Source organism: Amblyomma americanum, chromosome 1 (assembly GCF_052857255.1).
Source record: "Amblyomma americanum isolate KBUSLIRL-KWMA chromosome 1, ASM5285725v1, whole genome shotgun sequence".
Classification (NCBI taxonomy): domain Eukaryota; kingdom Metazoa; phylum Arthropoda; class Arachnida; order Ixodida; family Ixodidae; genus Amblyomma; species Amblyomma americanum.
In genome coordinates, this window is record NC_135497.1 from 227,762,180 (window position 1) to 227,788,541 (window position 26,362).

Consider the following 26,362-nt stretch of genomic DNA (forward strand, 5'->3'; position numbering starts at 1 on the left):
GCCTGCCAGGTGTCTGCGCCTGCGCTACACACCGTGTGCATGCGCTGGAACTGGCACAGCAGCCTTCAACAAGTGGAGCACACACAGGTCCCTTGAAATTGGTATGAGCTGACTGCAGTTGCTGTAGCCACTCTTCTCCACAAGAAAATCACTAACCAAGCATGACGGCGCAAGCATGAGGCACATAGAGTCTCCGCTTAGAAGCAACAGCTGTTCAATGGCGCGTCTGCAATTAAGACCAGCACTCCACAAAAACATCGGCTTTGCATGTAGGCCGACTCCCCCAATCTTCAATGGCCATTTTTTACAGAAAGTCTGCACATTACTAAGGGTTGTTGAGTAATGGCTTTGTGTGTTAGAAAAATAAATGATTTTAAAAATGCCTACTGTGCCTTCAACCTCTAATGTGTGCAAGAAATTTGCAGAATATTCAGTTCGAAATCATTTGAAGAAAATTACTATTCACTTCGAATTAGCCTCGAATCAAAAAACACTATTTGCACAGGCCTACACTTGAGGCACTGACGATCTGTGTGCAAAGTGCAAAAAGTCACCGCAAACCATGATAACTTTTAACCAACAAGTGTAAAAGGCACTGAACATGGTCTTGTGACTGCAAGCTTCAATTTCTGGAAGCTAATGGATGGAGCTAAGTGCAGATGGTGTATATCCTCATACATTTGCAAAATATTCAACCAACTTATGCACATGACACTATTACCATTATGCAATGTTTGCATGCACATTTCCCTACATATCTCCACACAAAGAACAAGCAGAGAAAGATCTTGAAATCAAAGCATGTCAGCACAGTTATTTACAAAGCAAGCAAGAACTCACCATAATCAACCACAAATGATGCAGGAATATGCTCTGTAAAAGAAAAAAAAAAGGAAAGAAACAATGTCATCCCAAGGTAACATCACATTCACAGCCATTATCTCAATGCTTGCTCATGGAACAGTCACATTTATGCGTCAATAGTCCTAGTATAGTCAATCCTGGATGTATGGAACCCAGATAGAGTAACCTCGTTACTGCAAAACTAACAGAGTTTATTTCAAATTTACGAACTTTTAAAAAACTCCCGCCAAAATGCCCATCTAACTGCTCGCCGCACCCCTGCAAGTAGTGCTTCTCCTAACAGCATTTCCACAATCACTTTACGCATGGAGACTAGTCAGCTGCGCCACCTTGGGCACTTGCTGGTAGAGCTAGCACAGTAAAACCATGCGACGAGGTGAACATTAGGTCTGCTTTAGTGTGGCGATCCATCTCACGTACTATTTGTTTTCAATGCAACACTGCTTTTGTGCAGGAAAACGCGTTCGATAGACCAGTTGTCACGTCGCAAAGCCAGTTCAGCTGACAGAAAGAAGGCTTGCAGCTGCTCTCGCATAGACTGCTTCGCTGAAGACACAGATCAACGAAATCCTAACTTTAATTAAAATAATTATTGCGTTTACAGTGCACCGGTAACATAACCGGACATCTAATGATTGCAGGTGGCTTCTTCCAAAGCACCATCCACATCGGCTGCAATACGAAATCAGCTAGTGCCACCGTTTTATATATCGAATTATCGTTATGTCAAACTATTTAGTGATCCCCTTCGAATTAGATATATCCAGGATCGACTACACTACAAAAATTTACCGAAATACAACAAACAACAAACTCCAAAAAACATGTTCGTAGTTCCAGGCAGAGTCTGGCACAAGGGACATGTGCATGGTCTTACAGAGTGTCACAGACAGTTATGTCTAGCAGCTCCCTGCATAACGTACCATGCGGCAAAATTATGTACACGTTAAACAATTCTTTTGGCCGACATTTTGCTTTTTCCCAAAATACAGTTAAACCTCGATCTAATGAAGTCTGTAAAATCGGCAGCTTATTTCGTAGTACTGAAATTTCGCTACATCGAAATTTGTCTCCTAGCATGCTAAGAATCCGGCAAAAATGCACTGCGGATAACTTGTGGGAAAACACATTCCAGTCGACAACCGAAATTTTAAACCAGATTTTTCGGACATGCTGATTATTCTGACTTTTTCGCGGCACCGCGACATGGCCCAGAGAGCCAATATATAAGAGCACCTGAAATTTCGGACTCACTGCAACTGACAACTCGATTTTTCAGACCTCGTTCACACTCACCGCCAATACTCAAGCCGCCATATAATGTGTACAGTAGAACCTCATTATTTCAAACTACAGAAGAGGTCAAAAACTTCAAACAAAACGAAATTCAAGCTTAAAGGAAGCCTCTTAACTTGTGATGCTGAAACTTGCGCGAGTCTCCACACTGCGCCCGTGTGGTTTCGAATTCATACTGCTGTTGAATGTCTTCCACCGCATGAACTTGAACAATAGTCAAGATTTCGCGGAACTCATCTGTGCAGTCTTTCATCTCGAATACGGCAAGAGGTAGCAGCGAAACGCGTGAGAGGGTTACGGCTTCACGGAGGCGGTGAGCGTGGGAAGAAATGGTGGTGCATTTCAAAAGCGAGGTCAGCGTACCCGCGGCAAAACGCACCGCAACCCCGACTTTTCTATTGTAAAACCGTAAACAACTGGTGTTTTGATGACGGGCAAGACGTCTTATTATATGCAAGCTTCGTGGCCGGCGGTGGCGGCCTTGCGGCGGGCCTTGCGGCGGGCCTCGCCATCTGCCCCCGCCTTCTCTTCTCCTTCCAGTTACACTCCCTTCTTTCCCCCATGTTGCCGAGAGTGAGAGGAGTGTCCTCCAATCACCAACCAATAAAATGAAACCAGGCCTACTCCACTCCTAGTGTTTTCCCACCGCAGGCGCGAGTGCATGTCTTTTTGGACATACGCGCATCGTCTGAGTGAGAAGTGTTTCGCAGGTGTCAAGCGCGCGACAGGCTTCACAGCTGACGGGTGTGCCAATGGTGCAGACTTTTCCAGTCGTTTTGCCAAGCTTTGGGCATCCGTAAATGCGATAAACACAATGCACTGCCATCACAACATGGTGGTTAGGCTTCTCTGTTGGCGTGTAGGAGAGGTTTTTCTGTAGGCATAGCTGGCACCTTCTTGATGCTAGGCCCAGCTTCGCATACTGCAGCGTAAAATTCGGCCGGTTTTCACAAAAATGACTATCCGCAATTTTGCAACCGAGCTACGGATACTATGTGTCTCGCACCGTGCCCACTGCCACCAGGATGCATGGAGCTCCCTTTGTCAAGAAGAAAAAGAAAATGCAAATATGTATGCAAACTGCTTCCGCTAACGAAAATTCAAGCTGCGTGTCATCTGCTTCATCTCCGTGGCGGTCACTCCCAGACAGCAGTAGGTAGCAAGAGAGAAAACTTCTAATTAACGGCAGAGCATGCGTTTGGGCTGAAATACAAAGCTGCAGGATTGCTGGTATTTCGTTTTGCCACTTACCAGGTTAGTCAGCCAGGCCGAATGCGAGTATGGAAAGCGTGAAAGGTGTGCAGCGTTATTTTTTATCTGTATTTTCGAGTACGGAAAGCGTGAAAGGCACGCAGCGTTAACTTCGATCTGTATTTGCCTCAGACTGCTCCCCTTGCAATTGCACTGTTTGTTACGTGTATGCTACTCTTAGGTGCACACGCCACGATGACACTGAAGAATCGTCACGAGAGCAGCAAGTAAAGCCCGTTTCACATACGAGTGAAAACAATCAGTTTCTACCACCATGGAACAAAAACCTGTTTCAAGCAGCCAGAGTGACGACGTTCCGGCAAGTTCAAGATTTTTCGCCTCGCCGTGCCACTCAGCCGCTTACATGTGAAACGGCGTTTAGGTCTGAATCTCTCGGGACAGATGCGGAGCGGAGCAATGCACACTAATGCATTTTCAACGCTTGTCCTTCCGGCCTTAAACAGAGAAATAAATATGAGTTTTATTTCACAGCAGGCAATAAAAGATCTGGTCACAACTCAACCGAACAGCAAGAAGTGACGCAACATGATTCTGCGTTGGAGCGCATTCAATCAGTACCACAAGATATCACCCGAGCTGTACGCATCAATCACGAATGTCTTCGAAATGAGACGAGACGTTACACAGCAAAAATAGCTTGCAGCCAATCCTGTACAACCTGCATGGCTCTTAGCCTATAGTCAAGAGGCAGAGTGCGCCTTGCAGCCAGTTTCGCAGTCGGCTGGAGATTTACATAAATGGACTTTACAAGAGTAGCTGCCATTTACTCAGCCATAAACTGACAGCAAATAGTGCAGAACGGTGTCTACATGTCGCCACCGTGCTAAGCTACCATATTTACATGACTGTTAGTCTACCCATTTTTCAAAGTTCGAAAATCCAAAGGGAGGGGGAGGGGTCAATTTACACACGACGCCATAAATAAAGGCGAGACAAATAATATATCAGGCATGCTACAGCGTGGTTTCAGTTTTTCTGCACGGCTTTGTTGCATCGCTCTTGGTGCTGGCCTTGAGCAGATGATATGTCTACGCGCAGAACCGGCATCCCCTCCCCGCACGCGGCAGCAGTCACCAACAAACCAGCAGCACACCTCCCCCTCCTTAGACGTGGCTGCAGATTGCGGCTGCTGAAAAGCAGCGGCACCCGTTAAATCATTAGGATTTTTTTTTTTTACTTTCAACTGCGCACTCGAAGGGAGCGTCAATAGTTCATAGAAGGGCCGTTGTTCCAATGGCGGTGGCACCCCCACTAGGAAATGCAGCAGTGCCGGGGAGTGTCGATAGCTGGCGGAAGAGTCGACGCCGCCAATGCGTAGTTTCTCTTTGGCTCCGATGCATTTGACTATTGCCGGCCGCGTTTCACAAGTTTTTAATGTAGTGCTTCATCATTCGTTATTTGCGCTCCGGGTCCGGTAAGCGACCGGTGCTCGTTCACGCCTACATTCGAGATGGCTGTAGTTCTTTACGCTGAAGAAGCGAACCACTGCGCGCCGGGCCGCAAGTTCGACGTTCGCAACGGGTAATGAGGTGTGGCAGCTACAGCGAGGCAAATTTTTCAGCTGTTCCACACGATGTCGTGATGTGGCTGTTTGCAAAGTGCGGGATTTCGCTGCACGGCGATGTTGAACGATGAGCTGTGGGACCGCAGCAGTGATCACGACAGCGGCGCAAGAGTGGACGAGTAGTCCAGTGACTACAGTGGAACCCCGTTCATACGTTTTTCACCGGACTGCGAAAAAAAAACGTAACAGCCGGGAAAATGCAACAGTGAGGAAAGGTCCGAAAATTAATGAAAACAGTGCAGCTTTGCCTTGAAACAATTTATTTCGACATCAAGTGAGCTTAGATCTTAAAAAAAATCGAGAATGGTCGATTGCCGTTTTTTCCGCTCGCTGGAAAACACCACGAGTTTCTCGATGGCCTGGAAAGCCGCATTGCTCTCAGCGCCGCTTTGAGGTGCGACGTACCTGCGGAGGAAGTCCAGAGCCGCGACGGCTTCTCCAAAGCTTGGGTCCGCCAACTCCCCGGAATCATGCGGCTCATGCTCCTCGTCGTCATCACAGTCTGAGGCTTTACTCGCGACCGAGTCTGCAACGATCTCGGCGATACTCTGACACTCGGACGTCACGACAGCAGCATCCACGGCGACGTAGTCGTCATACGTGACTCCCGTGGCACCCAGCGCATTCAAAGCTTCACTCAGCTCTTGATCATGAGAGGTTGCTTCCGTCTCTTCAGCTTCCGTGGCAGTTTCCTCTCCGCCGTCCATGCGAAAGCCACATCACACGAAGCAGTGCTGTGCAGTTGACGCGCTCACTGCAGCCCACGCTGAAGCGACGTAGTGCATAGCGTCCAGTATTGAAACGATCGTAGGCTGCTGTCCGCGATCAATACGCGCCAGACAGCGCTTTACGATGGACTTCCTGTACGAGTGCTTTAAGTTCTTTATGACGCCGGCATCCAACGGCTGCAAGTGGCTTGTAGTGTTTGCAGGAAAAAAGACAAGCTTAACGTTCCGAAGAAACGACGGGTCTCTCGGGTGGGCAGCACAATTGTCCAGAGAAAGGACAACACTCCTGAACTGGGAGCCCATCTTGTTGTCGAAGTAACGAAAAAATTCTTCGAGCAAAGAACCCGTCATCCATGCACGACTGTTGCTTCTATAGTGACATGGCAGCAGGCGAATGTTCTTTAAGCACCGTGGGTTTCGGTATTTTCCGATTACCCATGGCTTCAGCTTGTCCGAGCCATCCATGTTGCAGCAAAGGAGCACCGTCAATCGTTCTCTGCTGCATTTGCCTCCGTGGCATGCTTCGCCCTTCAGGCTTAACGACTTGGATGGCTGCACCCGAAAGAAAAGACCCGTTTCGTCGGCATTGTAAATGTCACGAGGCTCATACCCCTCAATTATGGCAGATAGTGTGGCCTTCCAATCGTCAACCGTTTCCAAGTTTACGCTTGCTGCTTCCCCAGATACCGTCTTATACGCGATGCCATGCCTCTTCCGGAAATGGTCGATCCAGCCATTTAATGCCGCGAAGTCACTGATGCCCAGTCGGTCGGCTATTTCCATCGCCTTCTCGCGCAAAATGCTGCCGTCGAAGTTAACACCGGCAGTGCGAGCTTGTTTAAACCAAGTAAGAAGCGACTCGTCGAGGTTTCAATACTTGGCGCCACGAGCCTGCTTAGCTTTCGGGCCGAAGAGCGCGGCATTCCCTTGTATCTCAGCATGCTTCGAGATGATGCTGTTAAGCGTCCAGGGTGGCAGACCAAGATCCTTGGCGTTGTCGACTCTTTTCCGCGCTGGCTGCCTGTCGACTGCGTTGAGAACATCCAGCTTTTCCTCGAGGGAAAGCGCCTTGCGCGACGCCATCAAAGGACGACAAATCGCTCGCGGTGTTAGCGAGGCCCGACGAGGCGTAGGCAGCGTAGGTGTTGACGGGAGGACACGGACGACTCGGATGGGTTGAACCGCACAAACAAGAAAGACTGGATTAGCGAGGCCTGACGAGGCGTAGGCAGCGTAGCTGTTGACGGAAGGACACGGACGACTCGGATGGGTTGAACCGCACAAACAAGAAAGACTGGATTGCTGCAGGTCCGCGGTTTTTACTCGCTTCGGCTGACGAGGCAGTGGCCATCTAGTGGCAATCTCTCCAACTCGCGTGCGGCTTTTTATGGCCTCCGAGATTACCCACCCGCGTGCAAGGGGGTGATCTCGGAGGCCATGGTCTTGTAGCCAATTCCGTAGCCAAGCCTGGCCAAGACTCGTCAAAATGGCGGTTGGCACGCGTTGCCCGGCCGGGTTCGTGGTGCCAGGTTGCGACGTATCATGCGGAAACGTTTTCACAGCTACAACGTAACAGCGGGGTACCCAATACATTGGATCCTATGGGAGCTATGCCGGGACCGGGCGAAAACGACGTAACAGCCGGGAAAACGCAGCAGTGAGGAACGTAACAGCGGGGTTCTACTGTAATACATTTTCGTTTTGGAATGTGCCCACAGGCACTCCCGGACGCGGCATCCGATAGCGGCTGGCGATAAGCAGAGGCCGCAGGACAGTGCTATCGCGTTCTATTATTAAAGGCCAAGCGTAAACGACCTCCAAGTTTTTTTGTTTTTTTCAGAAACGTGCAGTGGGGGATCGACTTACAATCATGTAAATACGGTATGTCCACCTCGGTATCCAGTGCACAGCGTTGCCAAATTCGAAAGCAGCGAGTTCGGAAGTTTGGCATAATTTTCCTCACTTTTATCAGGACGGAGATTATCCAGTTAGGCGCAAGAGTGGAGTCACTGGTTTTTGAGAAAAAAAATGATCATGCACTATAGTTTAATCTCAATTACCTGGGCAGATTTCATTAAAAACTATCCATTCCACCTACATTTTTTGCCTGTGCCGTCACCTGTGCCATCAATTTTGTTGCAGTGAGGTTTACCTATGCAATACTATCACCAGCTACAGAAAGCAATGTTACTATACAGTTACTACTTAGATTACAAGATTCTAACACATAGTTTGTCACTGCTTGACCACAGTATAGGAAGCAACAGCTCCTAAGTGACCTACTCATTAGTAACATTACCAGCAGTATTAGTGTTGCAGCAGGTGCAAGAGCAACAGTTAAAAATTGCAAGATTAATATTTTCATTTAAAGCCAAGCAAAGTAAAGCAGGCAGCATCTACTACTACAGCATCTCAGTGATGCAAACTCAGCCAATACGAATTAGTAAAATTCCCTGGCCAAAATGCATTCTATACGATGTCCAAATTTTTCGGTGTTCCAAACTCTCTCCCGTGCAGCCCACTCATCGCCAAGGCTAGGACCACCAGTAATGCAGTGCCTACTGCACCATGAGCACTGAGCAGTGGCGAGTAGCCGTACATAAATTCCGTCGGCCATAAAAATTTCAATGACTACATTTCCCGTACTTTGCCATATGAACCTTGTTTACTTAAGACGGTTGGAATTTTGAGTCTTACGAATATTTTTTGCCGTCCTGTGAAATTCCTATCTGCAAGTTTCTACTGTTCAAAAATAGCAAAAGCAGCTCTGAAAGCAAGACAATGTCCACATACTTTTCCTAACCCATGACCCATGAAAGGCTGCAGTCTACTCACCTTCCAATCGAATCTTCTTGGAAGGAGAGACAATTTCTTGATCCTCTGCCTTGCGCTTGCCGTTGGTGACCTCCACTGGAACTTTCTGTCTGGGTGCCTGTGCTTGCTTATTGAGTCCTTTTTGCTGCTGGGCACCTGCCTTCACTGCAGCTACTCCCGGTTTTACAGCCTTACCAGCTGATACTGAAATGAAACAATGGCATGGTTGCACCGGCCCAAGGTCACTAACAGCATAAGCACACAATGCAGTAAGGTTCTTTCTATTTCAGACAATTTTCCCACATTTGCAGCTTTAAGTTGGCTGTAAACTTGATGCCATTTCAGATACCACAATAAGTACTTAAATCGCCCAAAATGTGTTTCGTAGCAAGTTGGAATTAATTTTACACCATTTTGAAAGCATTGCAAAGACTGTCAAAGCATGATCAGACAACCAGTCCATACTGTTGTTTATTACACTCATTACGACATCTGCACGATTCCGACATGCCCCCGATTGTAACGCGCAGCAGTCCTCAACACCCGGAAACCACAAAAATATCTTAACGCCAATTCTATTGCCACGAAATAATGCCGTGAACAGGCACCTCAAAATTGCATAAAGCATTTTGTGGAACATAAATGGGCATAAATCAAACATAAATCAAACACAACCACGAGATGTGGACATTGCAGGCTACTCGCCGTAAGTGTCACACGACAGCTCTTTTTTCGCTGTCCACCGACGACAAAAAGTTACCCTAAGTCCCATCTAATACCCCTGTCACACGGGCATTCCAAAGGCCCTCGAACCGATATCTATTGACTCAAAGGCGATCGGGCGCTGCTACACGGGCAGTTTCAATGGCGATCGAGTCAACAGTCGATAGAGTCAACGGAGCAACGCGGAACTCCATCGACATTTCGCGGGCGTTCGAGCTCTGCCCAAGGTTCCTAGCGTTGCTTCAAGCGGAGCCAAGCGCACTTTCATACACGATATTTTCACGGTACAAAATCATGAACAAGCATACGCATAAACTGTAATCTAAGCAGTCTGTACAATAATTTTAAAATTGTATGAGACTGGTTTTAACACATCAAGTGCCCTAATTTTTCGTTGCGGTCCTTGCATTGCTTGCGTACTTACCGTTGACAACATGGCAGCGCCCCCTGCCCGCCCGCTTCAAAGCGATAACAGCTTCGTCGCTAATCCCTCAAAGCAATATTGCGTTCTAAACTGTTGTATTCGCCTTCGATTTGCCCATTCTTACCTTCGCATAAAGCTTCAAGAGACAAATAGCTTTTGTTTTTCAGATATCAAGGCGGTTTCCCAGGTGTTAAGCCTGACGAAGCAGCACTCCGCCGCAGTTGGACTGGCTTGGTTTTGGCTCGTCTTCTATTAGAGTGGCTACAGCAGTGTCTGCATCTGTCCGTGGCGCAAGTGCAATTAAAAGGGTTTTAAACAACATGCACGTATGCGTGTATATCAGCATTTAGTATACATTTATCAAATATTTTTGTTATTTTTGCAAAATCCAAAGTAGCGATTGTGGCACCACACAAGCTTGGTGTAAGACACGAGAACCATTGCAATGACCATTGAGATCTGCCGTGTAGCAGCGACACAACACCTTCGAGTTCGATGGCGATTGAGAATTTCAAAGACCCTCGACTCGATGGCCATTGAAACTCACCGTGTGACAGGGGTATGAGGCATTGGAAACGCCACATTTTTACAAAAAGACCCTTAGTCCCATCTAAGACACTGGAAATACCACATTTTTTAAATGCATGCACGACTGCCACCTGTGAGTGGGCCTTCCTCGCCCTGTGAACCCACCTTGCTATGTCCCCAAGCGTCGCGCTCTGAGACGGCCTGCTCACCGAGCCAATCATTGTAGCATGGACAGTCCTTTATCTGCTTATTCATGCAAAAGCATTACAGTTAAACCTGGACGTAACGAACCTCCATACAGTGAGTTCCTCGAATGAAGATCTTAATTCCCAACGCCACCCCCATTGAAGCGCATGTATTTGAGACCTGCATGTAACAAATGTGTACTGGCAGTTGACCTTGATATAAGGCACTCGCTAAGCCAACTATCTCTTAGCTCGCCTGAGTTACGAAATTCGGCATAAAAGTTTCACAATGATAAAGCACGAACTGTCGTGAGAGGAACTGTCGTAACAAGCGACCGCAGCTGAGACAACGTGTTGTGCTCCAGCGCCGTCGGTGCATCTCCGTTGCTTTCAGTTTTGGAACGCCACACCACGTGGCACTACAACAGTTGACGTATCAAAGCAGCGAAAAATGATAGGGCATAGCAAAATCGAAACGGCATGAGCAATGCGCGCCCAATGCCGCTGCGCGGTGGCTAATGCGCTTTTGGCACCGAAAACTCTCGCGTCGGGGCCACTGGGACTCTGGAGTGGGGACAGCAGGGAGAGCCACCAACGCAAGGCAATGAGTTCATTTCCTGAGGCAACGGGGCGGGCAGACCGCGAGAGGGAACATCCAGGAAGAAGCATGCTCCTCCGCACTACGCGGCCTACCTAGGGCGGCGGCACGACTACGGGCACTCCCCTCTAGCTCAGTCACAGTGGCCCCGCCTGTCCCACTCTCCCAACCCCACTCGTAGCAGCTAGGCGTTGCGCGCATGCATGGAGGAAGGAAAGAAATGCACGCATGAGTATGAGGAGCGTGACGCCACGTGACCAGCCTTTGCAAGACAAGTGCTCGTGAAGCCGCTTCCTCTACCGTTCTTCGCTCTCCTAGTCAGGCCCCAATGTTTTGGCAATGGTAAGTCTTAGTGCTCGCATCTGTGTGGCCTGTGGCGTGGGCGTCTACAGCAAGGGCAGTCCATAGAGCTACTATGGACAGTCAGTTTGCCGCGCTAGATATCACAGCACGCTATCATGTGGCGTGATCACGGGTGGACCAACTCTCTCTCTCTCTTTTTTGTTTGTGACAAGCTTTAAGGCTGGGTGCTCCCTCCCAAGTTTTACACCAGCCGCGGTAAAGATGGCGGCGGCGGCTGCTGTGGCAGGTGCATTATCACTGCGATCGTGGAACATTTATCAATGTTTATATGGCTTCGAGTTCCGGGTTTTCCGTGAATATTTTCAGGGTGATTTCACCTACACTTATTTCTTATTATGGTTTCCGTTCTGCATCCTTCCGGGTCTTCTCACAAAAACTGCATGCAACGAAAACTTAGATGTAACAAAAAAATCCTGGACTTTTCTTGACTTCGTTATATCCAGGTTTAACTGTATATGGTTATGTCGCGTCAGCAAAAAGTGTCCGCAAATTTTGTCCACATGATTATGTTGTTCTATAGAGGTAAACGTGCAAAAGTTAGTGTTAGGTAGTGCGTGAGTACATCTTTAAATGAGAAAAGTTTGGTTGATGAAATGTAATTATTTAGTTAAATTGAATTAATGAAAATAAATGCTGTGTTTGAAGCGGGTTCCGTATGACCGATTCGATGAAACACAATGTAGATGCACGAGAAGGCTTACTTAGTATTAAAAAATGAAATCAAAACAAATTAAAAAAAGAAATTTAAAAATGGAAATTAAAATAAAAATTTCAAATAAATATAAATGAAAAATGGAGGGAAAAAGAAAAAGAGAGGAAAGGCTTTCGCATTTCCATTCTTAAGCAGACGTAAGTGCAAACCTGTAATTTTTCAAACACACATTGAGCAACTGGATTTGGGATGTCATCCTGCCAGGAATTACCACAAGATCTGTGTGACAGCTTCTCCTTGCAAGCTTCTCCTTGACGCGGTCAGTAATGTGGCCTGAAGGAGTCGAGCACCAGTATAGTGCACACACGAAGGCTGGCTCCAGGCCTCATCCACCAGACCAAATCGACCCAATCAATCATGAGGTCGGTGTCCATCCATATATGGACGACCACATTGTCGAAACGTAATGTCCACTGGCACAGTTTTCCGTTTGAAAATCAAATACGAACTCAATTTGTGTCCGTCTGCCGTGCAGTTGCCAGACGAGAATATACACACCGGCTTGGCACCCATCGACTCAAATGTATAGTTTGAAGAAATGTGCAAGAAAATTGGGGTTTGGTCGGCGTTTCCGATCTGCCCAAGCGAGTAGTTGTACGAGACGCGAAGGTTCATCACGAACCACAGGAACATGATCAAAATCTCTTCGTTAAAGTCCAGAAGTTTCTGCCCGATGCTCATTCTCTGCCCCAGCAAGAACCCTTTCCTCATCAAAATATTTCTAGACCCAGCTACTGCTAACTTTGAAGCAACCCCTCGGTATACTACTGTACTGCCTCACCAGCTAGGAAGCAGTCACCTTGATAACAAGAAGAGGACATCAGCAGTTGGTCGATTCGAAACTCCTTGATATAATCTGCAAGCGAATCTTCGAGTTCAGGAAATCAACCATGCTGTGAGCCACTAAAGTCCTTTCGTGAAGCTTTGCACTTAAAAATACAGTCCCTTCGTTTTCAACAATCGCAAACGCATGTCTCCAGGGCACCTAATGCAATGGTCGCTCCTTGGTTCCCTCCAGTCTCTTCCAAGATGATTACTTAGGTCTAAACAATGCCTCGTAATGAAACAGCCATTTCCTTTCCATCTACACACTGTGGATGAATACACGCACCTTTATTCTGGGTACACCAGCGGAATGATTGCAAAAAATGGTTTCGTTTCGTTTGGTTTATGGCGGTTTAACGTCCCAAAGTGACTTAGGCTATGAGAGACGCCGTGGTGAAGGGCTTTGGAAATTTCAATCATCTGGGGTTCTTTAATGTGCACTGACATCGCACAGCACACGGGCCTCCAGAATTTCACCACCATCGAAATTCGACCGCCGCGACCGGGATCGAACCCGCGTCTTTTGGGCCAGCAGCCGAGCGCCATAACCACTCGGCCACCGCTCGATGACTTGCTGATATCGATGGCAATGTGGCTGGCCATCGTTCATTGAGCTGCTTCGTTTCGGTTTTTTAGTCCGAGGTTTCGACTTTAAGGTTTTTGAGCGTTGAGTCCAACTGCAACACACGTACTTTTGACAGCTCATTTCCAGAATAAAAAAAAAGTGAGGGTTAGAATCGTGCAAAAATGATAACCAAGCAAACAACTTCTTGCAAGAAGGACTACCCTTAAAGCATACCCCGTAAATAAAAAAAATTGCTAGTTTCACCAAAAATTGTACTATTTTAGGTTTCCATTGATGTTCAGCAAGTATCTGACCCTCTTTTGCATATCTTGATCTGCTGAAAAAATTATAACCCTTGGAATAAAGTTACAAAAATATCCAGCATACAAAATAGATTGGGAAGTTTTCTGTTCACTAATAACAATCCAATGCAATGCACTGCATCCTTATAGTTAAATTACCGAAATAGATTAAAATTTTCAATTATCAATAGCCCAGCCCAAGAGCACCTTGGGCCAGGATGAATTCAACTAAGAAAGCCAGGTAACTTTTTCCTTCACACCCATACAGTCGCACTAGTTGGATACAACTCAAGAACAAAGGAGCAAAAACCCCTCAAAGAAGGCCCTCCAGCCAATGGCATCGGCCGATTGTCATGACACTGCGGTTAGTCCCATTTCATGGATGCACCTGCCAGCCAACCGTGATGTCATGCTAGGAGATTACACTAAGCTCGTCAATTCGACCCCCATTAATTCAGAGAATTGGATAATTCAAACAGCCGGCTTGGTCCTGGCCAATGCCCATAGAACTATATGGAGTCGGGTGCTCAATAATTCGAACGCTGCTACTCTCTCGCACCGGTTAATTCGGCCCAGCTTCCGTGACACTGGGCGTGCCAAATAACTTTTACAGCAAATAATTGCGAAAGTATACTTCAAGAAGCACGAAATGCACAATGAATTTTTTGCAATTTTCGCAACGCACTCACGACTTTCTTAGTGAGCAGGACAGTGATGGCACGGCCGCCGGACGAATAATTTCGGTTTCTGAAAGCCCACCAGCCAGAGCCGAGCCGCCCGTAGTTTCGCATGCTGATTGGCCCTCGTATGCGCTTCATTGGAGGCATTTGTTCACATGTAGTGGTTTAGTGCTCCAGCACGGCGAGGCTACGCACTTGTCTCGCTTTGTTCGTCGTGTGTGGTTCCACATTTGCATTGTTTGCCAGGCCAGTTCTTGTCAAGCACAGTTCTGCTAGAACTCGAGTAAGTGGGACACTACGCCATCGCAGGTGATCGCCAACTGTTTCCGTCACTGCGGCTTTGCTCAGACGAACTATAGTCCGTCTCATACATCAGGTGCAATGCTGTCAAAGTTAGTGTTCTTGTTTGCGCTTCCTGCATCCGCGACCAAAAAGTAGTGCGTTCCTTATGGTGAGCGAAAGAAAGAAAATGCTTTGCCTGCAGGCTTACTACATGACACATCTGTCATGAGCTTGATTAAATGCACTCTTATTGCTGACGACACGCTGTCGCTTTCTCAAGCCTTAGACCACTCGTCCACAGAGCAAGCGTGGAGTAACACGACTCCCTTTATTTTCCCATGGGGACTGCTTCCATACATTTCACAGCGTTGCACCTGATGTATGAAACGGAGTATAGTGCGCGCCATTGACGAGTGCGCCGACGCACTGTCCGATGACGATCGTTTTAAAGGCTCACTTCCTGAACAACTGCGTCCTGAGGACTATATCAACATATATGCGGGTGTCGCCGTCGATGGCTCATTAATGAAGGACGAGATTGTCGAAAATTTGCTCGGTGCCTCGGGCGAAGACGCTTCGGAGGGCGACGCCGCATGTGAGGAGCTGACACAGGTACTGCGCCGCACGGTGAAAGAGGCCGCGGTGGCTCTTGCCGTTCTGGAACAATTCTGCCTCGAGGCCCACGACAGCATTCGCGCAGTGAAGAATCTCACAGAACTGCACAAAATCTCAGTTTTTGCGTCAAAGGCAGGCGACTATTTCAGTTTTTCTCCAAATATATCTGCAGCAACTGAATGGTTTTTCGTAATTTTTTCAGGGTCATTTGATAATTCGAACTTCGGTTAATACAAACTTTTTTCCGTCCCTTGAAGTTCGAATTAACAAGATTATACTGTAACTGCAACATCATGAAAGAGAGCCGATGCTATTAGCTGGAGGGCCTTTGAAGGGTTTCTACCGCTTCGTTCTTGAGGTGTACCCAACTACAGGGTTGACGATAATGAGTTTTACTTCATAAAATGAGGTCAGACTCTCAGCAATTCCACAAAACGCGGTGGTTTAACACATTCCCACTTCAATCTGTTCATCAATTCTGCCTCAGCCCGTCATCTATTAGCTGCTCTGGTTAGCTTGACTGGTGAAGTGCTTTCCCCAGAAAGCTCCAGGTTCAAGTGCCGGCAAAGCAGATTTTTTTTTTTCAACCGCAAAGGCATTAAGAAAGCAGAGTTGCTCTCTGTAGTCATGCGACTGCAGTAAGGTGGACACTAACGAGCAATTACTTGATTGAAATGTACTCAATCCAGATAATGTTCCTAAAAGATAGTGGTCCAACTTATCAAATTTGATTCACTGGAAGTTCCCTGCTTGTATGACAAGCTCAACTCTTTGCATCTAGCACTTCTGTAAAAATGAACTCACCATCTTCATCCTCAGATTCTTCATCTAGATCCTCATCCTCGTCAAGTTCTTCATCATCAAGCTCTTCATCATCAAGCTCCTCGTCGTCCAAGTCCTCATCAGCTGTACATAAAATAACCAACACAAGTAAGTACTAGTTCCTTCTCAAGGTAAAAGGGAGTAAAAAACAGCAGTACATATACCTTTATGAGTGCATGAATGTATGGTCTAATGACTGCAATGTTGATCAAAGTGAGCATCACTTCCTTAATTCAACAAAGAATGTATTTTAAAGGATCCAGAAATGATTTCGATGGGCATATTCTAGTGTAATAGATCTGTAGAGGTGGTCTTCACGGGTATTAGTCACATTTGAAAGCTCGGCATGGACCCAATTTAGAAATAATTTTCAAATATCTCTGCTCGCAATAGCTTGCAACCGAATAGGGCGATGCCGCTCCGCTGCATCCCTCACCCTGACGCCGTTAGTGGGCAGTCTGGGTGAGCCTTCTCACCCAGACTGCCTATTGGTTCGAATCCTGTCACAAGCTAGCCTCTATCCAGACTAGCACATGTAAGCTATATGCGAAGAGAAATGCTGACATCACTGGGAACGCTGTACGACAAAGGGTAGAGTCACAATCTTTGTACAAATGTCACGAAAACTGGCGCCACGTGCAGGTCGGACAGTGGCGAGTATATTTAGACAAACAACATGCATAGCATTGTCCGAAGTGGCAGTGCTCGGCTTGCTGTGTGCATCATACGGCTGGTTGATGATGTCATCCTGTTTTTCTGCCACCGCTGAGACTTTCTGAACCATCTGCGAGTACATGCCGGCTTTTCCTGTACTGGGACAAGTAATGTTTTTGCATTACTTTTCACATAATGACAGGAGCTAATTTTACTAGCCTAGCCAGACTGCACCGCCACCCGGAATCACCCAGACAGTGCCCACTATGGCCACGCAGTTTCTCAATGTTACCGAAGCGAAACCAGGCTTCACTGCACTTCATTCACCATGGAGAGGTGCTGGAATGATAGGAGGATGAACTTTCGTATTTGGCTTGGCTATTATTGGGTAGAAATGTGGGCTCAGTCATAAGGACTCTTTCCATAAAAAATCTAGATTTGCTGTGAAAGTTTTCATACCAGCCTAACACCTGTGCTAAATAAAATTCACTAAAGAAATTAAAGGTACTCTAATAAAATAACTTAATCTGCACAAAAACGAGAGCATCACAGTGCAGCTGCCAATTCAGTGGCAAAATTTCATTCAGTGGCAAAGTTTTCAGCCGAACAATAGCCAAGCCAAACACAAAACATCTTCCCAGCATTACATGGTAGAAGTACTCTCTTAAAAAACTCGCAGAGACAGTGGCGCCAGTTTTCCCTCTTAGGTAATACTGAGAAACCCCACGACTGCAACTAGTCACTTTTTGAAGCTCAGTTAGCCAACTGGTACGATTTAAGGGGGGAGGATACCCTTGAGCACCAACTTTATTTCATGAGATATCTGAAATTTTCAGGGTAGGCCCGTAGCACAAACATTTGAAGAACTACCAAGTTTCATGGAGCTGTGCCCACTGGTTCTTAAGTTACAAGAGTATATCAAGGTGGTTTACATGGGTTCCTTGGGACATGCCTGGAGAATTTGCAAAATGTGCTGGCACTGATAAATTCAGTATTGTCATTCCTGGATAGGTAGCCCAGGGCAAGACAAAGTCTTTTCTAAATTTCCTTGCTGAAAAATTTTACCACAGCCCTGAATTTAGTGTCACTTAATTATGCCTGCATTAATCAAATTTTAAATGTTTATCACAAATTCAAGACACGATTTGAAAAAACAGGCTTGTCTTGCCCTCAGAAATTTATTCAGGTATGGAATAAAAGGAACACCATGAAATTCTGATAAGCGGTTCCAGAGATACAGCTTGACTGAGCGGCCACACCAGGCAAAAAAATTTATTCTGAAAAAAACAGCCTTCGAAGGTTGAGAGGACACCAACTTGTTTGTTTCTCGAGATATCTTGATAAAATTTTCAGGGTAGGCTCACATCATGAACATTGGAAGAACTACCAAGTTTCATAAGAGTTGTGCCCACTGGTTCTAAAGTTATAGGAGTATATTGAGGTTGTTTGCATGGGTTCCTTGTAGATAATGTTAGGACGGCGCGAAAAGAACAAGGACGAGAGGGGCACAAGAACACAACAGAACAGGCACCAGGGAAAGGCCTGGAGAATTTGCAGAATGTACTGGCACTGTGAAATTCATTACGGTAATTCCTTGATAGGTACCTCAGGCAACGGCAAGGCTGTTCTAAATTACCTTGCTAAAAAATTTTAGCACAGCACTGAATTTAGTTACTAATTTACATTCACTAATTAACCAAATTTTAATTATCAAAATTCCAAGCACAGTACAATGAATAAATGAGCTTTTTTTCTTTGCCCTCAAAAATTTATTTACGAAAAGGATAAAAATAAAACCACAGGGAAGTCCGATGAGCACTTCCTACGATGCTGGGATGAGTAGCCATGCAAGGCAAAAAAAAAAAATACGTGAAAATGGCCTTCGATATTTGTGACATTTCCAAGTCTAAAATGACCCTGCTGAACAGTTGGAGCTGTCTCTGTGCCTTTTCTTCCTTTGCCGCCTCTGTTTTCCCCTCATTCCGTTTCTCAGCCTTGCCCATGCGCAGAAGGCAATACGTTGCTGGAAGAGGCGGCGCGTTTTGCCATGCAGGCAGACCTCGTACAACGCTTCCGTGCACCGAACATTTTAGGCATCATGACCGATCACGCAAAGATCAACAGGCTGCACGAAACTGTTCTAAGGGCACAGGGAGAGACCATAGAGACAGCGATCGCAAAGATGGCGAAAGGCAAACACAGCGCACAAAGGAGACCAAGAAGCCAGGGCAGACAACATGCAGCGGGCAGCCGGCGGAGACCAACGCGTCAGCGAGCACAGCAGCCAATTGCAGCCGCCCGATCCCCTCATTCTCAAGGAGCACGCGCTTGGTCCAATCGTAGCCTCGGATTCGAGAGATGCAGGAAACTCGAAAGCAGTCGCGATGCCCCCAGTCAAAAGCTAGCCACACCTCGAGCACGCTGCCACCGCAGCCGCCACAGGGAGCGATGAAAAGGGAAAGAATTCACGAACAAAACAAGACCAAAATGGCAGCGCCCAGTTCAGCGGGAGAGGAATGGCACGCGCGTAGTTGGGGCATTTTCGACGCTTGCTCGCAGCTCAGGGGCTGCCGCGACTTGTTATATATTTCCAATATTTTCACGACGACTTACACATTGACAATTACATAAAAGGTAGTTTATAGACATGCGTCATGTTTCTAAACAAAGGTGGCGCTGCGGTCGGCAGCGACGCTGGGTGCAGGCAATAACCCGGCATGCCTACACTGCACCATGCAACGGTGCCTTTGAAACCAACTCGCGTTAGAAACGAACTTGCGTGTGCGAATATTTCAAAGCGTGCACGTCGCTTTTGGTTCAAAACATTTTTGCTGATGCTTGGAGAGCAGTTCTGCACTTTTTCAACCTGTTCGGCAGAAGGAAATAGTAGGCGGTATGCTGCATCGGGTGCTTCTCCGCTCTTAGTTGGCGGCAAGTATCAGCACGTCTACAGTGAGCGAAAGCGCGAGGTATGGGGATTTATAATAAACTGCATACCTCCAACGAAAAAGCTAATTTTAAACCCAACGTTTCGAAGCTGAGCCGGCTTCGAAACGTTGCTCCTACCCTCCATACTTAAAGCTAGCTACTCGCCTCAGTCACCCCTGATGAAGGAACTGAGCCAGCTTCGAAACATTGGGTTTAAAATTTTAATGGGATCCGACAGCTGCACAAGCACATGCATTGAATTTTCCTTGACCCCAACTGAAGTTTATGCTTACTCTGCTAAGCTATAAATAATAAGTTTATTGCTTCTTATTTTAGAATTTAAATTCATGTGTTTGCATTCTGCTTGATCGGAGTGGCTTTTGGTGTGGTATTTGCTGTGTTCGCCACGTTCCGATTGACCTACAATGGAAAAGTTCATATAATTGGGGAAATGATGGTGCATGACTTTGCCGAAATCCTAGCTCCATTACACCGAAGGTTTTGAAACGACACACTTGAAGGTCACGAAAATTAAAATAAGAAAAACTACGTGTCGCGTATGCTACTACCCAAGTCCGGTGCTGCTTCAAACTTCGCGCGCTCTTAGCAGGACACTGTAGGCGACTGTAAGCACCCTTTCTTTCTTTTTTTGCGCGAGGTGATGCTTGGGTTGTTTTTCAGGTGATTAGCATCTCAAAAATAACCCTCTCAGGTTCAACTTACTATCACAAGCGCACTATCGCGCCTAAGCTTATGCTGGGAGCATGACAGAATGTGAACGAGTTGCAGACGTTACTCAATTCTTGCACTGTTTGCCACACGACCGAAGACCAAGGATGCGGATGAAGAGATGCAAACTGATTAGATAGATTTTAATGCAGAAACGCATACTGGCTGAGAGGTCAATCCGTCGCCGAACTTGTCATGCTCCTCGGCCCCTGCCCGTCGCTTTCGCGCCTATCTGACTGCAATGAACTAGTGGAAACTTATGCCGCTTCCTTTATTCTGCATTGCAGCTCAGCCAACTGCGCCACAATTTATCAGCACGCCTTGAATTTCGCCCAAAAACCAGACAAGCGTGGCGCACCCAATGCGGACAGTCCCGCCTTTTGCCTGCACAACGAAAATCGCTGCTGACGCCAGCGCCGCCGCATCTTGATGTCACGGCCTGACGCTTCGGTATATCATATAGTACCGGAATATATACTTGTCCACAAATCGCTTTTTTTGCAATTTTTCGGTTTTCAAAGGTAGCGTCCCCCCTTCAGAGCTCTGCTCGGCGACGCCTGCATGGCAGGTACACTAACACTTTTTTTTTAAACAGAGAAAGAGGAAGCCAAGACAAGAAATTTGGCCTGATGAGGTCCTAGCACCAAAATCAGTGGCAGTAGTACACAACAGATGCAAAAATTTTGAAGGGGGTGAAGAAATTACACAAAAGCAAGGGAACAAGCACCAGATATAAACATTGAGAACAGAACATAACACAGGAAAAATTATAATGAAATCATGGCAGCATTCATACAAAACTCATGAGCAAGTATTGCACTGGAAACAGAAAACAAATACTGGATAATCAGCAATCATCCATAGTAGTAAATTAACAGAATAAAACCAAAGTCAAATGACAATAAAAATAATGAGCTTCTCTGAAAACTGTTTAAAAAAAAAAAGATCTGATCTATACTGGCCCTCATCTACCATGGCCATCTCTAGTAATATATGCAAAGGGACAACAAAACGTTAAAAAATGGTCAAGGTAGTTTGTCAGTATAGATCAAATACCCATTGATTTTTTTCTTAAAACAGTTCTCAGAGGGTATATTGAGATTCAAAACTAAATACATTCAGAGTGACTGGTACCCGATATTTAAAATGAAAGGAACATTCCTAAAGGAACGCAAGCTGGGATACGAGCCCAGGTAAGTTTTCCTTTCTGCTGCTGCCTTCATTTCCTCATTTATTAACATCGCCGGCCCTACAGTTTGACTTTTCACTAATCATGTTGACAAAATTTTCAAAACGACAACACCCATATGCAGCGGGAAATCAAGCTGGTCAATAAAAAGCGCCAATTTTGCCACAAGGTACAAGGCAGCCAACCACACAGTTTTTGGCATTTGTCTTATTAGAGAAATTTAGCATAGGGTGATCCCCTACCGCGAACCAGTTAAGGCACCAGCTGCGTGTGCAGATGGCACAAGGGGCACACACCTGCCATTTCGCAAGCACAGCTCAGTAGTGGATTCCGCTATGCTAAATCTCTCGATTGAAGCAGCACAAAGGGTTTCATTTACCAGGTCAGCTGGGGACCTACACTTTCAAACATGACCAAACATCACATTATGGCAGCAGGTTTTAAAATGTAAATGCGCATAAAATGGGCAAACTTAATGCACAGAATTGTTTATTCACAATTTGACGAAACCTCGCAAATTAGTACAATTATACCTGCCAACTTGAAGCCTTTCAAGTTCATAAAACCTTCGCGACCGGGGAGGGGGGAAGGTAGCAGTTATTTTTTCTTAAGAAAGAAAATGTCGCTTTATCGCTTCTATCAGTGTAAAACACAATAGCGTTGGGGCTTCTTCACACATAGTGTCACAAACGGCGAACAGCCGGTGTGCTGGATGAACTGAAGTATCATGCGGACGGAATCGGGGAAAGCGAATCAGATTGGCTTCAGAGCCTTGCCGGAGCTGCAATGAAGACTCCTTTGATAAATAAGCAAAAAAAAACGAAAAATGTCCACGACAACGCAATCGTTGTTCTAAATGGCAAGTAGCTCGGCTGGCTGACTGATAAGCGTAGCCGAGAGCCACTGCCGGCCGGTCCAGGCTCGCGGTGAAGCTCCGAAAATGAAACTATGCAACCAGTCTATCAGCCTACCGCCGGGAGCCTGACGATCGCCAAAACACCTGCAGTTAAGAGTGGGCTCCATGTGCGCGCGCGAAAGAGCGAGCGACGCGATGAGGTGGCACGGCGACGTGCACAGCGGGCGTGCTTTGCGCACTCCTGCTTAGTAAACACGCCCGTAACCTATTCTCTCATAAAATTTTGTGTGCTTCATAGTCAGGGCCAAAGGAATATTTCCTCTACGGCAGCGGTGTAGCGGCAGGGGAGATAACCAACGGTGTGCTTGCAGAGACGAAGTCACATCACGGATTCACGGGAGAGGTGTGCCTTCGTTCGGTGCCTGTGCACTCCGGCTTGGTAAAAACACTCCCGTAAACTGTCACAGCAATCTGCTTGTAAGTGAGCAAACTCTAATAAAGCAGTGAGAATGTGCGCCGCGAGTGTTTCTGCACAGTTGGAGAGCAGCGGTACGGTGGATCGAGAGCCAGTACCAGCGGCTTGACACGCATCTCTCCCTGCAGTACGCCCGCTCGTATAGCCCGCTCCAAATGTTGTTAGCCCTCCGTAACCAACAAGTAGATTGTTCTCATTATTTAAATTATGCGGGTCTGCCTCACACCTACAGCAAAGCAAATATTTTCTCGGCGGCGGACACGACCAAGACGACACGCTTGTTGAGGCCACGGTGGTTGAGGCTCTCTGGGATCTCGGAGGAGAAGCTGTGACAAACCATGGACAAACCGGAAACGGCTGTGTGGGGCTCTGATTGGCCAATGGCGTGGGCGACTTCCTGGAGACGAGCGAAATTTTCTGTTGGTGCAGATCCGAGCGACGAGACAAGCGACACGGCAAAAATGCTTCGCGCGATGGTGTCGCTAGCCTCTTGCCGCCGTCATGTTTGCGTAGTTTTCGCATACATGGAGTTCAGGCTTTAAACGCGTGTGTCAGAGGGGAGCCAGGAGCAAAGCAACATGCAGTTCAGACCTGGGAACAAATATTTGGGCGATCGGTTCATCGAGCACATCATACCGTGACACGGCACCAGTTAAGGAGCCTGACCGAACTGACTGATGCCAGCCCTTGGGCGTCCGAATAAACGAGCTCAAGACAGGTGCTTGGCGGGATTCTGGTTATCTGAATTAACGGGGGAGTTGAGGAGTAGGAATAAATGTTTATTTAGTTGGGTCGAATTAACGATCTTGTACAATTTTCCAGCTGCTGCTGCTAATTTCACGGTACATATTCCTCTCTCATGGCGGCACAAAGTACCTCTAGCAATGGTGTGATTTTGTTTAAATAGAATTTGGAAGGTTTTTCGCAAAAAAAAAATGATTTTTCCGTAAGATTTAAAATCGTATTGTGGGTCAAACTTCGTACATTTTACGGGAATAATCGAAATAAATGAAAAACAGATTTTCATCTCAATTTTCCGACTCAAAGGACCAGTGTCCAAAATTAACCTTCCAATCAACACATTTGGCATATCATTATCACCACTGCTTTTTTTATTAAAAGCACAATTCACTTTTTCTTAACTCAGTTCATGAGGCACTTTCCCATATTAGTGGCATCACTTATCAGTAAAATGAAGTGTAGAGCATGCATGTTAGTGCCTGCATGTTTCACTTCATCAGTTCATGAAGTGAAACATATCAATATTAGTGATACATACTACAGCTACATAATTCCATAAATATGTATAGGGGAATCATCAAGGCAAAGTAATTAGAAATAAGCAATTATTTACTCATTAGCAGGCACCCAAGCAGTCATACAGCTACAAAATTTTCTCTTACAGCCAGACAGATTTCACAAATTTTTCAAACTGAATTTTCTGAAAGATCAAAGCTTTCCTTTGTAGCTATAACTACTTTGCGTGGATACTAATCAACAAATAATTTTAGCTATAAAGTTTATTCTAAAAATTTCTTGGTTTGCCATTACACTGGCACTCATCATTATGGTAAAACCAACTTAGACTGAGGTTTTTTCGGAATTTTCAGTCAGTGATTGCGTCGCATTCATTGGAGTCCATTAAATGTCCATTAAACTCATAACAACAACCAGTTTTTCAAAATACCAAGTAGAACTACTTTAAAACAGCAAAAACTAACCAAAACCAAACCTCTGTTCATGGCGAGGCGCCATGCTCACTGACACAGCGATGACGTATCACACATAATTGGAAAAACATTCACCATGGTTGAAATAGTGACTGGAAATGACTCAGTTCATAAAACGCAGAATACTTAATACAAGCCTCAAAAGTAGTTCCTTTAAGCAGAGAGCAGGAAACGTGTGAATAATGTCTAATGTCACTAATACAGTGCTATCCACAGTAATCACCTGTACCAAGACCACAAAAACGGAAAACTTTAAAATATATTTGTGAAGGAATTAATGGCCACATGGTTCCTAAACTTGGTGGAAATAATTGGGACAGGGAGGAAAACGTATGAAGTTTCATTATATGTGAATCTTGAGAAAAAAAAAACTGAGTTATCCTTTACTGTTTATAAAAAGGGTCTGCCACTTCCTAGCAGGACAGTGATTGGCAGTTACCCTGAAGCTTAAAGCCTGTTTCACATGCAAGCGAAAATGCTAGCGATTCCAGCCACCACGGTGCAAAAACCCGTTTTGAGTCATTGCAGCGGCTCGAGAGGCCAGAGCAACGAGGTTCCAACAAGTTGGAAATTCCTCGCTGCGACGTGCCGTTCAATTGCTCAACCACTTGCATGTGAACCAGCCTTAAGGCAATGTTTAATGCATGCTGCAACCAAGTAAATTACACATAACACATGCTCCAAACCAAACTTCTGCTAGGTGTAAAAACAAAGCACTCGGAACAGCCCGCAACGCACTGTTGCACCACTCGTGTCACGATGCAGCACCTCTTTCAAAACAAGACCACAGACGTCAACTTGCATAATGATGAGCACGACACATACCAACCATCACCAATTATGCCTCTGCACCATAGTAAAGCAATGACACTCCAACCAATCGAAGCTCACACAATACTCTTTAGATTGGCTCATTCTACTGCACGACTTTACTGCAGCTAAAAATGCTAGGGTGGTTCGACTTAATGCATAGTGAAAGAGAGGGCCGGAGGTCTTGGGTTCAATGCCGACCACACCAGCCACATTTAATAATGCCAGGTGGTCTAAATTATTACAGAGCCCTCTGCTATGCCATCCCTCATAACTCATGTGTCACTTCAGGGCATTAAGCCCCACAACTTACAATTTTTGACAGGAAGATTAAGAATACAGTGAAAATACACTCAATGTATGAATTATAACAGTGAACATCTGTGGTTTCTACACAGTGCACATGGATAAAAGCAACACTCAATGTGTTTCAATGCTCCAACCGCATCACCTTCCCCATTATGCCTGCAGCTACTTCTGTTACCAGCGATGCACCCACTCTTCAAAGCAAGCAGGTGGCATCTAGATGGATGGTATATGAAGTTTATCGTCCCAAAGCAACATGGGCTTTGAGGGATGCCATAGTGGACGGCTCCGGATTAATTCGACCACTTGGAGTTCTCGTTGCACAGTACACGGGCGCCTTGCGTTTCGCCTACATCGAAACGCGGCCGCCTCAGCCAGGATCGAACCCGCGACCTCGAGCTCAGCAGTCGAGCGCTCGAACCACATAGCCACCGTGCCGGGCATCCAGCTAATATTAAACATGATCACCATAAATATGTCGTGGTAACACACGCACAAACACACGCGACGTTGTTCTCGATAG

General features: G+C 46.1%; 1 protein-coding gene across 1 annotated transcript in view; it reads right to left on the minus strand.

Moving 5' to 3' along the window:
* LOC144114713 (uncharacterized) overlaps positions 1 to 26,362 on the minus strand; it is a 44,965-nt gene that overhangs the window by 17,577 nt on the left and 1,026 nt on the right. The window contains exons 3-5 of the mRNA XM_077648614.1: positions 16,145 to 16,246; positions 8,560 to 8,742; positions 841 to 873 (exon numbers count right to left, since the gene is read on the minus strand). Coding sequence (XP_077504740.1) covers positions 841 to 873; positions 8,560 to 8,742; positions 16,145 to 16,246 — 318 coding nt within the window. The remainder of the gene's footprint in view (positions 1 to 840; positions 874 to 8,559; positions 8,743 to 16,144; positions 16,247 to 26,362) is intronic.